General features: G+C 35.1%; 1 protein-coding gene across 1 annotated transcript in view; it reads right to left on the reverse strand.

The window, feature by feature from the left end:
• Nucleotides 1–2586: 2586 nt before the first annotated feature.
• The window catches only part of MIB1 (MIB E3 ubiquitin protein ligase 1), a 130803-nt gene continuing 118410 nt past the window's right edge, over nt 2587–14979 (reverse strand). The window contains exons 20-21 of the mRNA XM_040479243.1: nt 13333–13433; nt 2587–9189 (exon numbers count right to left, since the gene is read on the reverse strand). Coding sequence (XP_040335177.1) covers nt 9049–9189; nt 13333–13433 — 242 coding nt within the window. The 3' untranslated portion in view covers nt 2587–9048. The remainder of the gene's footprint in view (nt 9190–13332; nt 13434–14979) is intronic.

A 14979-nucleotide genomic window follows, 5' to 3' on the forward strand; every position in this document is an offset into this window, starting at 1 on the left:
AAATGGAGAGATATTCTATCTTAATAAAGACTCAATATTGTTAAGATGTCAGTTCTTCCCAATTGATCTATAGATTCAATGAAGTTTCAATCAAAATTCCAGCAAGTTATTTTATGGACATCAACATTTGCTTATTAGTTCCACAAGTTTTCTTGTCGATTCTTTGGCAATTTCTACATAAACAATCATATCATCTGCAAATACAGTTTTGCTTTTTCCTTTCCTACATGTATACCTTTTATTTTCTTTATTTGTCTTGCAGTATTCACTGGGACTTTAGTATAACGCTAAATATGAGTGGTAAAGAGGCGATATCCTTTCCTCATTCCCAACTTTACAGGGAAAGCATCTAGTTTCTCACCATTAAGTGTGATGTTAGCTGTAGTATTTTTATAGGAGCTCTTTTATCATATTGAGTTTCTTCTCTACTCCTATTTTACTGAAATTTTTCATCATACGTTTTCTTTTATATCACAAATTGGGATTTTGTCCAATACTTTTTCTCATTCTACTGTTAGGGTGACTTTTTCCTCTCATATTGATGTGATGCATTTCATCAATTTTTGAATGTTAAATGAGACTTGTATACCTGGAATAAATTCCAATTGGTAGCAGTGTATAATTCTTTTTATATTTTATTGGATTCAATTTGCTAACATTGTGTTGCAAATTTTTAAATCTTATGTTCATGAGAGATATTGGGCTATGGTGTTCCTTTCTTGTAATGTCTTTGGTAATTAATTAAGGTAATGTTGGCTCTGCTTCTATTTTCTGGAAGAGATTGTAGAGTTGGTATAATTTCTCTTTTAAATGCTTGGTAAAACTCACCAGTGAATCCATCTGGGCCTGCTGCTTTTTGTTTTCAAAGGTAATTAATGCTTCGATTTCTTTAACAGAAACAGGTATATGCAGATTATTTCTCCTTGTGTGAGTTTTGGTATATTTTGTCTTAAGGAATTGTTCCATTTCATTTATCAAGTTTGTGGGCATTGAGTTATTATCCTTTTAATGTCCATGGGATTTGTAGTGATGGCACATCTTTCATTCCTAATATTAGTAATTTGTGGGGCGCCTGGGTGGCTCCGTCAGCTGAGTGTCCAACTCTTGGTTTTGACCCAGGTCACAATCTCTCATTTTGTGGGTTCGGGCCCTGAGTTGGGCTCTGTACTGACAGCACTGACCCTGTTTGGGATTCTCTCACTCTCCTCTCTCTGTGCCTCCCCGGCTTGTGCTCTCTCAAAATAAATAAGCTTAAAAAAATACCCCTAATATTAGTAACTTGTATCTTCTCTTTTTCTTAGATACTCTGGCTAGAGGTTTATTAATTTTATTGATTGATCTTTTCAAAGAATTAGCTTTTGGTTTTGATTTTTCTCTGTTGGTTTTCTATTTCCAATTTCATTGATTTTTCTTATTTCTTCTGGTTACTTTGGATTTAATTTGCTTTTCTTTTTCTAGTTTCCTAAGGTGGAAGCTTAGATGAACAATTTTATATCTTTTTCTAATGTATACAATTTTGCAAGTTGCTTTGTAAGAGCTGCTTTCATGGCATCCCACAAATTCTGACAAGTTGTATTTTCAAAACATTTTTATAATTTCTCTTGAGACTTCTTTGACCCATGTCATTTAGAAGTGTATTGTTTAATCTCCAAAAACTTTGGGATTTTCTGACTAGTATTCTGTCCAATCTCTGGCTTCCAGAACTGTAAGATCATAAGTTTCTGTTGTTTTAAGCCACTACACTCATGGTCATTTTTTTCCGGCAGCAATAGGAAACCACTATGATACTCTTGTACTATACTTGTATACTGACAGCATATAAACTTTTTGAATCTCAAGTCTTTTTTTCAGTACGGGTTGGCCATGGTCAGAGCTCTCTTATTTGGTTGCTTCCTTATTTCCCTATTAAATCAGGGTTAGCATCCCCTGTAAAAGCTTTTTCCAATCTGTATGTCAATGTTCCACTCAAGATGTTAATTGGTATTCTGTAGGAAGGAAGAAAAGAACAGGAAGGGAGGGTAATACTCTTAAATATAAGAAAAGTAAAGAATGTTTATTTGACTTGAAAATTGGCCTTTCAGAAAGCTGCCATATTTGAGAATGCAAGGACCTGATATAAATAAGGTACCTAAAGCATGAATACACACATTTGATTAGAGCATTAGTGCAGAGGCAGCATTACCTAACAGTCTCATTGATATGTCACCAACTCAGTGATCAATGGCCTCTGTTCTGGATCTTGTCTTATCCTCTCATATTATGCTTATAAGGGGTGTGTGTGTGTGTGTGTGTGTGTGTGTGTGTGTGTGTGTTTAACAAAATGAGTTTATCAACTAGTTTTGTTTAAAAGAAAAAAAACCTATTTGCCAAATGATCGCTCTTCAGCAATTAACTTATCTGAAATAACTTCTGGTGTTCTACTTTAATCCATGCATTCATTCTATCTTAACAAACTATCACTACTCTGTAATGCACCATTTAAAAGTTTTCACTGTCAGTAAGTTTGGGAAATGCTACACTGTAAAACTAACAAATAATTTGAATTTCTGTGAAAGATGAATGACTATCAATGATAAAAAATATAAATCAGATTTTCTAAAATGTCTTTATTTTAAAAACCTATACAGTTTCAATTTAATAAAAAATATTGCCATGAAATATCTAATTATACAGCAACAGAAATACAGTTAGAGGTTATCCAAAAATAAATTCACAATTTTAGAGTTGGAATACAGATTTTTTTTCAAATAAACAGTTAAAAGATTTTGTTTCAGATGGTTTTCCTCTTGAACATTCCAGATACACATACTGAATTTTTGAACTAGAACCAGACAACCTCTCAATGACAAATAACTGCTTCTATTAACTTGAAAAATAAAATAACTCCAAACCATTCAAATTACTGATTTAGTCACAAAACACTAAGAAAGCCAAATAAATCATTGCTTTAAAATGTATATCTTTAGAACATGAAATCTACATCTGAATTTTGAAAAGGAATAAACTCTGTATAGAAAAAGTTGAGTCTTCCTGACTGGCTGACTTATTTTCTATCAAATTTATCCTATTCAGACTACTTTCACAATATCCTGAAAGAGTGTGAGGTGTTAAAATATGAAAAGCTTCTTTGGCCCTGTAGATAGAGGTACCTTAAATGTAAACAATTGCAATGAGAGCCTTCCAGATGTGGGCACCTATGTCTTATATTGAGTTGGAGATGTATGTCCTTGTTTCTCAAAGACATGATAATTTCCTTTCCAATAACAGATTTGATACATTGAGATATGTCTTCAAATACCTTAAAAATTAAAATTCATATATACTTTTATAAAGAATACTTCAAAAGATCAGAGAAAAGCATTATAGAATGATATTACATCATAAGTTTTATTAATGGTAAATGTTTGCATTAATTTTTAAAAGCTTAGTTCTTGCTAAGCATTTTTTTTAACAAAAGCTAATAATAAGCAAGAATCATTTGCCATACAGAAACTCTATTCACGAGCAAGACTTTAATCAAGTGGGAGCTAAAAAACACTGGGAAAAACACAAAGCAAAAACACTGCTATGCGTCAATTAAATTGCTTTCTATCACACTGAATATATGGTATTTAGAATGACAAGCATACTGAAATTAACAGAAAACAACTTTGTGGATTCAGGCTAAATAAGACTAGCATTAAGAAGAACATGCAATCCATTATTTCCCTTAAAAAAGTTTTTTTTTAAACCGAATCACATGAACAAAAGTTCTTTTTTTCATTTGAGGGGAAGACAATCTGTGTTTACCAAACAGATCTTCTTTTCATTTTAAAACAGCAAACTGTATGAACCCTTGCTCTTCTTCCCAGATGCTACTTATACATGACTTTGCATAATGACTTACAGAATTATTTTTCTAGTAACAGTGTCATGGCCATAAATAATCAGTTTTTTAAAAAACAAATATCAAGTGCAAATCTAGAAAACTCCCTTTAAAGAATTACCCAAAGCCAGCACACATGCAGTATTGCTATCACACAAGCTAAGCAATACGCCGTATAAATGTGTGTGATGATACACGCACGCTAAAGACAGCCTTCTATAAAGTTTTAGTAGTGTTGCCAAGTTAATAATTCTTTCAAGGCACTGAAGAATTATGTAGATGGATTTTCCAAAATATAATTAACAATTGCTTAAACTTGTTACAAAGCCCTGAGTCAGAACTTTCAATAGCTTCCTGAAATTATAGATTTCAGACAAAATGGCATATTTGTTTCTTTTATAGAAAATTACAAGACCATTTTGCATTGTGTAGGAAAGAAGTCATGTTTATGAAACAAAGTCATGTAGACCACACAGGAGAAGTAAAACAGCCAGTAATATTATCTTTCTCACACATTTTGTACACGTCAATTACAACCTGTAATTATGGATTTTACGCACCAAAGTGACGTGACAGGTCACCCTTCCTGTACCTACTTGCTTCAATCTTCAACAAAATAAGAATCTCAATTTGAACCTCGGGTTCCCCTCTCCCCCTTAGTCACAAATAAGAATAAGAGCTGGAAAAGCAATACTCTGACAGAAAAGGAGGTAGAAAATGCTGATGTAGCAACTTACAATTTTAATTCATCAGCTCCCCTAACTCGTTCATATTTTTATATTCTAGTTTCATCCACTACTAACCATTTACCAGTAAACTGAGTCTCAATCTAAAGGCTTCCCCCTCATTGTAGCAAAGCAATGTACAAATGAGACATCATTAAATAGTTTTTCCTCAAATTTAATGTTTTAAAGAAGTACAACTATGATTATTAATACTGCTATAGATATATATATATATATGTTAAAATTCCAAGGCTATTATATGATTATCAAGTAGTATCAGTATGCATTCCTATCATTAATATTCAAGCAAATAAAATTAGGTTGAGTTTTTGAGAGAAAAAAAATATTTTGAGACCGTTACAAGGAGACTTAAAGACAACTGACATTTTCGACAAGGCACACATAGTCTGTGAAAATCTATTACCTTCCCAAATTCAGAGCTAACCTAATTCTAATGTTTAAAATGTGTTTCTCCCCTCCAGCTCCAAATGAAATAACAAACCCTTCCAATTAACAGACATTTAAAATCAACTCAATTATGATTTATAACAGTTGGGAGGAAGGGAAGAAATTCTGTCATCCCTCAAATTTTAAGGAACTTAGTATTAACCATGACTTTAAATCTTGCAAACATAAACAATTAAGATAATTAAGGTTGTTCCTTGATTTATATTTAACCATAATGCTATTCCACTGGGGGGGGGGGCGGTGAAGAGAAAAGGGAATTATATTTCAATGGGTATAGAGTTTCAATCCTGCAAGTGAGAAAGTTCTCCCAGATAGCCGTTTAACAACAATGTGAATATAGTTAACACTACTGACCTGTACACTTAAAAGATGGTGCAGATGGTAAATTTCATGTTATGTGTTTTTACCACAATTAAAAAAAAATGTAAAAAAAATTCTATTCCAAATATTCAATTTTTACACAAATTATTACTATAACATTTTAGACACTCTGAGAGGATAGGCGCTTTTCCTTTGGCCTTTTTTTAAAGCCAGATGTATTAAACTGTATAGTTTACAAAGCAATTGTACATTAAATGACACTAAAAACTGATTAAGAGACCTTTTTTATTTTGTTCAATCAAATATACTCTCTCTGCTTACCGCTTTGATGAAATCTACACGACTTTCTTACACCCCTTTTTTTCTCTAAACTCAGATACTGACTTTTCTTGCTTGCTTGCAACTCCTTACTGTCTTCCTATCCTACGCCATCACTAAGGGTCCAAAATTCATAATAAACAAAGGACAACAACTGGGCAACACATAACAAGATTGCGTATTTCTACTATGTAAAAATGACCCAGCAAGTTTATATATTTGAGTTGGACTAGTCCTAAGCAGCATGCATTTCAACATGCTAAAATTTAGTTCCTACAGGCTAAAGCCATCAAAGATACAAATTTAACAATGCTATTTTCAATATTATCAATTAATATTATAGCTGGTCAATTTGCAATGTTTAAAATTACAAACACTTTGTCCAAACATGATTTGGTCAGCTAAACACTGTCTAATATCATACCCTACACTAATACAAAGTGATCTTCACTTGAAAAGCCTTCTTGCTCCCAGAAAAATTCAATACATTAGTAATATAAGCAGTAAGAATGTTAAATTATGTGAACAAAAATGACTAGAATAGCACCATCTGGTAAGTTGTGTGTGTGTTTTGGGCAACAAGGCTGACAATCTTAGAGTAAAGGCGAAAATGTGGTAGGAGTAAGGGGATACAGAGAGGGAATCCAAATGCTACTTTAAGACAACTCTTCTGAAACATTAGGAAGAAATGTTATCAGTACCTTTGGATCCCTTCTTGACTACAGAGTTCTTCAAATGTACAACTGCTGCATGATAGATAGACTCAGTGTGTGCTAAATGCTGACCATTTTTCAATGTTGTATATCTAGCCCCTGAGGCCCAAAAAAATACATTTTTGAATGACTGTCTGCTGTGTTTTTTTAAATGATTCTAGGAAAAGTAAAAGCTCTTCTGAGGCACAAGATGATGAGCTGATGAGAAGGAAACATACCTAATTGGGAAAGTACTGCTGAGAGACACATAAGAGGTAGCAATTTCAGAGTTAGAAGACAGTCACTTAAACAACTCTGTTCTTAACCTTATTCTTGCTCACAAGCACGAAACAAATTTAAAATAATTTTTCAGGTGCTTGAAAACATGAAGAGAGAAACATTTTCTATTCATTAAACAAATTTCAGAGTGGTACAAATATAGAAAATGCACAAATACACAACACTATAATCACAGTGACCTTATATGACTTTTGTAATAGTTTATGTTATTGTATTTTTAATTTAGAAGAAATAAACTAGTCTGGAAAATGAAATTGCCCTTTAGGGATGTAAGTTTAAGCACAGCAAGCTCAAAAGACAAAAAAGATGTAAGTAGAGCTCTAGACAGAATTCACTGGCTGGCCAAACTGTGCATGAGTCAGCCAGGTGTTCCCTCCTCTCCAGCTGACCTAGTGGAAAAGAGATGGGCAGCCTATGGCATGGAAGGAAAAAAATCCCGACTGTTGCTATTTTCAAATCTGAAAGAAAATAAGTCTGTTTCTTTATGTGACATCATGTCAGATGCTCTTTTTATAACTTTGAAATATGGCTTAAAAAAATAGCCTCAGTGGCCCTTTATTAGATAACTGAATCCATACAAATTTTCAAATTCAAAACTTATAAAAATTTTACTATTCTAAATGCTAAACTATTTAGCTAACACAGATACGGAATCACCAAGACTACAAAATCAGCCAGCAAAGCTCACCACTGTTTTCACCAGGACTTGCAAAAGCAGCAGCCATTAAATTGCCAGGAATATTCTTAAATTTAGTTGCCGAAATGAAAGAAACAGAAAGGAAGAAAGAAAGAAAAAGAAAGAAAGCGAAGAAAGGAGGGAGGGAGGGAAGGCAGGCAGGCAGGCAAGAAGGAAGAAGGAAGGAATAACCAGAATCAAAAGAAAAAAAGAAAAGAAAAAGCTACAAGATAACTATCCTTAGGAGTAAGCTTATACACAGTATATAGTAGACACCATTGTAAACAGGTGATATTTTTATAATCTAGCAGCAATGACCTCAAAACACTTATTTATATGTATATTCATCCTAGACAGAGTAACATTACTCATTCAAAGGGCAGAAAATGATTAGATGCTCTAGAATCAAAAGTTTGAGTTAAAGGAAAAACTGCAGATAATCAGACATATTTCTGTAAATGTCCTGGTCACTCTTTCTAAAGTATTTATTATTAGGTTACTTACTATGTCTTGGATACTGTTGGCAATTTAAATAATATCCTCATTTGTAGATAGAGAGTGTTTTCTTTATAACAAGTCTTAGCAACTGAAAGAAAATGGGAGGGCTGTACAATGTAGGTAGAACCAGTAACACTGTCAGAATCAACAGGAACAAAAAAAAGACTGTTGCCTTGAGACAATGCACTACCCTTCTCAGATCACTGGGGTACTACTCAGTACATGAGAAAAGCAACATGCAACCTCAGAGCCCAAATAGGGCAGTATCATTTCACTGGTCAGGTCAAGCCTGGATAAGTGACCACAGGGAAAACTGAGGTACACTTTTCATACACTTTTTTTTTTTTTTTTAAAGGCTGGCTAAACAGAACAGTGTATAAATTAATACAGGAAAGGCAACTGTTAATGGTCAGTTAAAAGGTACTCTTTCATTGGCCACTTTCCCCCACCTCAGTTCCCCACTGTGACTGCTTATTCTTCCTTTTCATGTCAATCATTCTGAAACTGGCAATTTGATTCAAGTTTAACAATTTTCTTTTTAAGTCTATAAATTAAACTAAATGCAAAGTCACTACTCTCTCATTCCATGCTTCCATTTACTCTAAGAATTCAGAAACAATCATTTGCATAACTTTTTATCTTAAAAAGATAATCCTCTCTTCAGATAATCTTATCTTCAATATTAACTATGTAAAACTCATATTATAATTTTGTCATTTAATATATGTGGCATAATGGTTTGACTTGCCCTGTTCACTTGATGCATGACTTTTCTGAGTACCTGTGTCAACTGTGTAAAATCACAATAAACTGAAGGACAGCTGATCATAAGGATCTACATTTCTTGAGGTCTAACAAATTTACAAACTATAAGAAAAATGCAATAAAAACAAAAATAACAGGACATTCTTAAAGGACCTTCCCCTTAGAAGTGACAAGTAAATTACCTATGAATTATATGGATTTGATGTTTCAAATTAAAAGAAACAAAAACAAAAACCACAACTTCAAACACTGTCTTATAGAGGGTTTTTTTTGTTCTGATACATTTACAGTCTAATTACACTCTAGGAAAGAAACTATGATATTAAAAATTAGTTCATTAGAACGTCCAACTAGCTTAACAGCTTCACTAAGGGCTCATGACCAAATACTTTAGCTAACAAAACACACTGAGTTTCTTAATTAATACAAAAGAATCCTTCGCTCAATAGCCTTGCGACAAATAGGACATTCACTCATTCGGTCTCCACAGAGCTGACACGTTCCATGGCCACAGAGGAAAATCATATTCTTCAAACGATCCAAACATACAGGGCACATGGTCTGGAATGGGAGATAACAAGGTAATAAATGCTGAGACATTTTATATTTTGACATTGTATATAACAACTTTGTAACATTTTCTTTTGTTGTTTTAATCTTTTGTTGCTTTAAAATGTTCGAGAAATTTTTTTTAATTTAAAAATTTTTAAATAAAGTTATCCCTTTATAGAAAATAGAAATATCAGTTGTACTGTCATGTATAAAAGACACTTCATTAAATAAATACTATATAAAACAAAAAATGCAAATGTCAAAATCTAACAGGAAATGAATGAAAAATAGCCCCATTCAGTCTCATTCAGATTCCCCAACTGTGTACTATGCTGTTCTTGTATGAAAGGAACACAATACATCAGGCCTATGGGGGAGGGGGAGTAGTGTACAGATGTCCCTAAAGACACGTGCCACACACTATGATAATATCTCAGCCCTATTATCACTATCACTTTAAAAACGAGCAAACTGGGGCTTCGTGGGGCTAAACACCTCCCCACCACAGGCCATAATGTAAACTGGATCATGTGGCCCCAGAGCTCTTGCTTTGAAACATCCTTCACTGGATTACTATTAATGTAGATCTCCTTCAATTAAAAACAATTAGCCTTACTTACATATTAACAAATGTAACTTCATGAACTCAGAAAAATTTAGAAGTACGTTAGGTATACTTTGGTGAAAACACTCTAGGAAATCACATAATTTTTCACAAAAACACATTTTCCGTTTTATTTTCAGAAAAACATTTTTTTACCTTACTATACCACAATACTTCATATTATGAAGTCATTTCTATGTTATTTGGGAAAAGTATCCATGGAAAAGTATCCTAAATAACATAGAAATGACATAATCAAAAAGAATTTCTAGATTAATAAACTAGGCCTAAGGCCTATACGAAAATGTAATGATCAACTTTGACAATGATCACTGTGGCAGGGAGGGGGAAGGAACTACAAATCTAATTGTTAGCCCCACCCTTCCAAAGTAAACTTTCACATGTATCTATCTTAAAGCTTGAGAGACAAAGCTGTAGAAAATTGTATATACTTTTTTATTTTAAAAAGCCAAACCAGGGGCGCCTGGGTGGCTCAGTCAGTTAAGCTTCCGACTTCGGCTCAAGTCATTATCTCACAGTCTGTGAGTTTGAGCCCCGCGTTGGGCTCTGTGCTCACAGCTCAGAGCCTGGAGCCTGCTTCAGATTCTGTCTCCCTCTCTCTCTGTCCCTCCCCTGCTCATGCTCTGTCTGTCTCAAAAATAAATAGAAACATAAAAAAATTAAAAAAGCCAAACCAGCCTTTTAGTACCATTAAAATGGTTTCTTTCCCATTAAATTTCCAAGAGTTCTATGCAGTCAATTAGTAACTTCAGTTACTTTGAGATTAATATATTCTTAATAGCACGTGAAATTACACTGGGGTAAGAGAAAGATTGGAGATTTAAATTTTAAAAAGAGTTATTCAGATGCTTTGTCTTGGTTACCTTGACAAAAGTCAAGGACCAAGGTCCCTGCAAGAAATCCCATCAGTCCTCAGAATGAATTTTGTTATAACTGTTTAAATATATTTTTGTGATGAAATCTGGTCATGAATATTATTTAAGGGGGAAGAAACTTCTTTGGAGTGCTGAACTTGGGATAAAAGTAGAGCTGGATTATTTATTTATTTATTTTAAGTTTATTTGAGAGAGACAGAGGCAGAATGAGTGGGGGGAGGAGCAGAGAGAGAGGGAGAATCCCAAGTGGGCCCCATGCTGCCAGCACAGAGCCCCACTTGGGGCTCGTACTCACGAAACTGTGAGATCATGACCTGAGCCAAAACCAAGAGTGGAATGCTTAACTGACTGAGCCACCCAGGCGCCCTAAGCTGAATTATTTTTTCAGGACCCATAATAGGGTTCAAAATTATCATTATTCACAATTTTAATTCACAAATAGGAGATGAAATGCTTTTCAGAGAAGACTTGTTCAAAAATCAGTTTTATCTTTCTATAAGGGTCTTATGGGAAAGAAAATGAGATGCTAAGGAGCTTTAAGATTTAAAAAAAATTTTTTTTAATTTTTGAGAGACAGAGAGTGAGCAGGGAAGGGGCAGAGAGAGCGGGAGACACAGAACCCGAAGCAGCTCCAGGCTGTGAGCTGTCAGCACAGAGCCTAACATGGGGCTCGAACTCACAAACCGTGAGGTCATGACCTGTGAAGTCAGACACTTAAGCGACTGAGCCTCCCAGGTGCCCCGGAGCTTTAAAAGATTTTTGAAACATTCTATTTTATATTAGAATGAGCTAAATATGTTCCTATTTTTATGCTGCTACATAAGAACTGGTAAATCCATGTTTATCTTTACTCAGTCACCATATAACAAGTATTACTAGGTACTAGATTTCGAAACAAAAACTAGCCAAGTCATAGAGTTTTAATCTTTTCGGATGGGTGCTTAAATTCCTAACAAATACATATGCTTAATTCTTTAATAACTATCTACTATATTACTCTATCACAAGGGTCATTAGTTATCCTATTTATTGACTATATTACTTATAAACTCAGGTAGAAAAGACAAGTGATGACTAACAACTGCATGGCAACACTGATGTGATACCCGAACTAAAGAAATAACACCCTATGCTTCTCAATCTTTTGAATCAGATTTAATTGCTGGGTCAAATGATAAGGTGGGAAGGGAAAAAAGCAGACTTTCTTACTTACCATATATGTAACAAGTTTTAACTAGCTTCTTTATTTTACTGTTGCTGCTATGAAATATTGAGTAGATAAGAGAGGACGTCTGTTGGTATGTATAAGATATAAAGAACAATATAAACCACCACCCAGCTTAAAGCATGGAGTGCTACCCTTTCTTTTGAAGCCCCTCCATATATCTTCCCAAATCCTTTCCATCTACCCATCACTGAAACCCACTATTCTAAATACTGCATTTATCTTTCCCTTGCTTTCTGTTATGGTGTGTGTGACAGAGTGAGAGTGAAAGAGAACATATATATTTTTCCTTTCTACTGAAGTATCACACTTATATAGAAATGTGCACAAATCATAAATGTACCATTTGATAAAAGTTCACAAATTGATCAAATGCACGTAATGGGCACTTTATATCTCTCTATACAGAAACTTCCCTTGTGCCCCACCTTCCAGCCATCTCAGCCAAGAAAACCACTACCCTTGGTTTTAAACACCATCTGTACAATTTTTTCCAAATTTGCACTTCAAAATAATATCCTGCTTAGTTAATATTACAGTGACAAACTTTTCCAAAGTGTTTTTACTAATTTGTACTCCCGTATTCTAATACTGTGTACTGATCATTTCTTTCTTTTTCTTTTTTTTTAAGCAGGCTTCACTCCCAGTGTGAAGTCCAACACAGGGCTTTAACTTACAACTGTGAGCTCGAGGCCAGAGCTGAGATCAAGAGTCATTCGCTTAACTGACTGAGACTCCCAGGTGCCCCTATACTGACAATTTCTTTTTTGAATTTTTTTTTTCAACGTTTATTTATTTTTGGGACAGAGAGAGACAGAGCATGAACGGGCGAGGGGCAGAGAGAGGGAGACACAGAATGTGAAACAGGCTCCAGGCTCTGAGCCATCAGCCCAGAGCCCGACGCAGGGCTCGAACTCACGGACCGCGGGATCGTGACCTGGCTGAAGTCGGACACTTAACCAACTGCGCCACCCAGGCGCCCCTATACTGACAATTTCTAACACAGAGTTTTCTACTCAGTCTGGTAGGGAGACAGGCACCTCACTGTAGTTTTCTTTTCTGTAATTTCCTTTCTTCTACTTCCTCCTCTTCTTTTTTTAATGTAAGCTCTATGCCCAAAGTGGGGCCTGAACTCACAACCCCAAGATCAAGAGTCACATGCTCTACTGACTAAGCCAGCCAGGCACCCCAATTTTCATTTCTTGATTACTAGTCTGGTTGAACATTACTGGTCATCTGTTTGTTTCTTATTTTGGAAAAGAGCTGATTAAATCTTTTAATCATATTACCTTTTACAAACTATTCAAATACTATAAATGATACCCTAATGTGAATCCTACTTACTATGTAAAACACCAACAGCTTTATAGAAAAATATTAAATGCCATCCTTAGAATCATCATTTACCATGAAGAGATCATCATTACCTGCTCCTTAATGTCCTGTAACTGCTGTTGCAACTTTTGCACATCTGCATTGACATTGGTATTATCCTTGTCCTTTTGTAACACAGGAATATTTCCACTTGCTACAATACAAATAAAATATTTTAATGTTATGACTGTTTTGACATAGCAATGATTTTTTTATTTCTAAAATTATTACTACTTTATTAAAAACCAGACTATTACTAGAATCCCCTTAAAATTTTTTTTCATTCATGGACAACCAATACAGTAGTGACATTCACGTTATACTCCTTCATTTATAATCTTTAAAAAGAAACAGGTTTGCACATTATTGTCTAATTCTATTTAACTCAGCTAGACAACAAACTACACACAGACTTTTGAGTTCTCCGAGGCGCTTCTACTTGCTTCCTTTGGCAAGCTCACAAACACATTCTATGCTTGTTTTCTCTGTTCCTGCATTTTACAAAGCCAAGATGGGAGGCAGCACAGCACTTTAGCCAGTTTGGGCAGCAATAATCATGAAGTCTCTTAGATGATGTTTAGGAGAACACACAAAAACCTAACCTCCTTCCTTTCTTCCCAGCCCTCCTTGTTACTGACTGGAGATGAGGAATTCCATGAAAGAAAAGATGTGATCAGTGGGTCTACTAAACGGAGGGAGCTTTTTTTTTTCTTTTTTTTTTTTTTTTGAGAGAGAGAGTGAGAGAACAAGCGGAGGAGGGGCAGAGGGAGAGAGAAAATTCAAGTAGGCTGCGCGCCCAGTGTGGAGCCCGATGTGGGGCTCAATCTCACAACCCTGAGATCATGACCTGAGCCGAAATCAAGAGTTAAACCTTTAACTGAATGAGGCACCCAGGCGCCCCTAGAGGGAAATTTTTTATTGCACTTTTCCTACTCTTGAGACTTTTACTCTTTTACTCTAGTTAACTTGTTTCTGGGATTTTAATTCTGCTCTAGCAGTGATAAAGACAAAGAGCCCTGAGCAGAATTGGCTACACTAATGTTCTTCCTCGTGCATACATAGAACAAAGAAATCAAAGGTACCATTCCAAGCTTCTATCTAGTGCAAAGATGAAAAATATTTTTATACAGCTATAGTACTGAAAAGGTGGAAAGTAGGGGGTGCCTGGGTGGCTCAGTCAGTCGAGGTTCTGATTCTTGGTTTCAGCTCAGGTCATGATCTCTATGTTTCATGGGTTTGAGCCCCCACATTGGGCTCTATGCTGGCAGCGTGGAGCCTGCTTGGAATTCTCTCTCTTTCCCTCTCTCTTCCCCTCCCCAACTCACACTGTCTCTGTCTGTCTCATAATAAATAAATAAACTTTAAAAAAAAAAAAGAAAAGAAAAGTGCTGGAGAGGATGCGGAGAAATGGGAACCCTCTTGCACTGTTGGTGGGAATGCAAACTGGTGCAGCCACTCTGGAAAACAGTGTGGAGGTTCCTCAAAAAAATTAAAAATAGATCTACCCTATGACCCAGCAATAGCACTGCTAGGAATTTACCCAAGGGATACAGGAGTGCTGGTGCATAGGGGCACGTGTACCCCAATGTTTATAGCAGCACTTTCAACAACAGTCAAATTATGCAAAGAGCCCAAATGTCCATCAACTGATGAATGGATAAAGAAGATGTGGTTTATATATACAATGGAATACTACTTGG

Source organism: Herpailurus yagouaroundi, unplaced genomic scaffold (genome assembly GCF_014898765.1).
Source record: "Herpailurus yagouaroundi ecotype Mexico unplaced genomic scaffold, PumYag 142, whole genome shotgun sequence".
Lineage (NCBI taxonomy): Eukaryota > Metazoa > Chordata > Mammalia > Carnivora > Felidae > Herpailurus > Herpailurus yagouaroundi.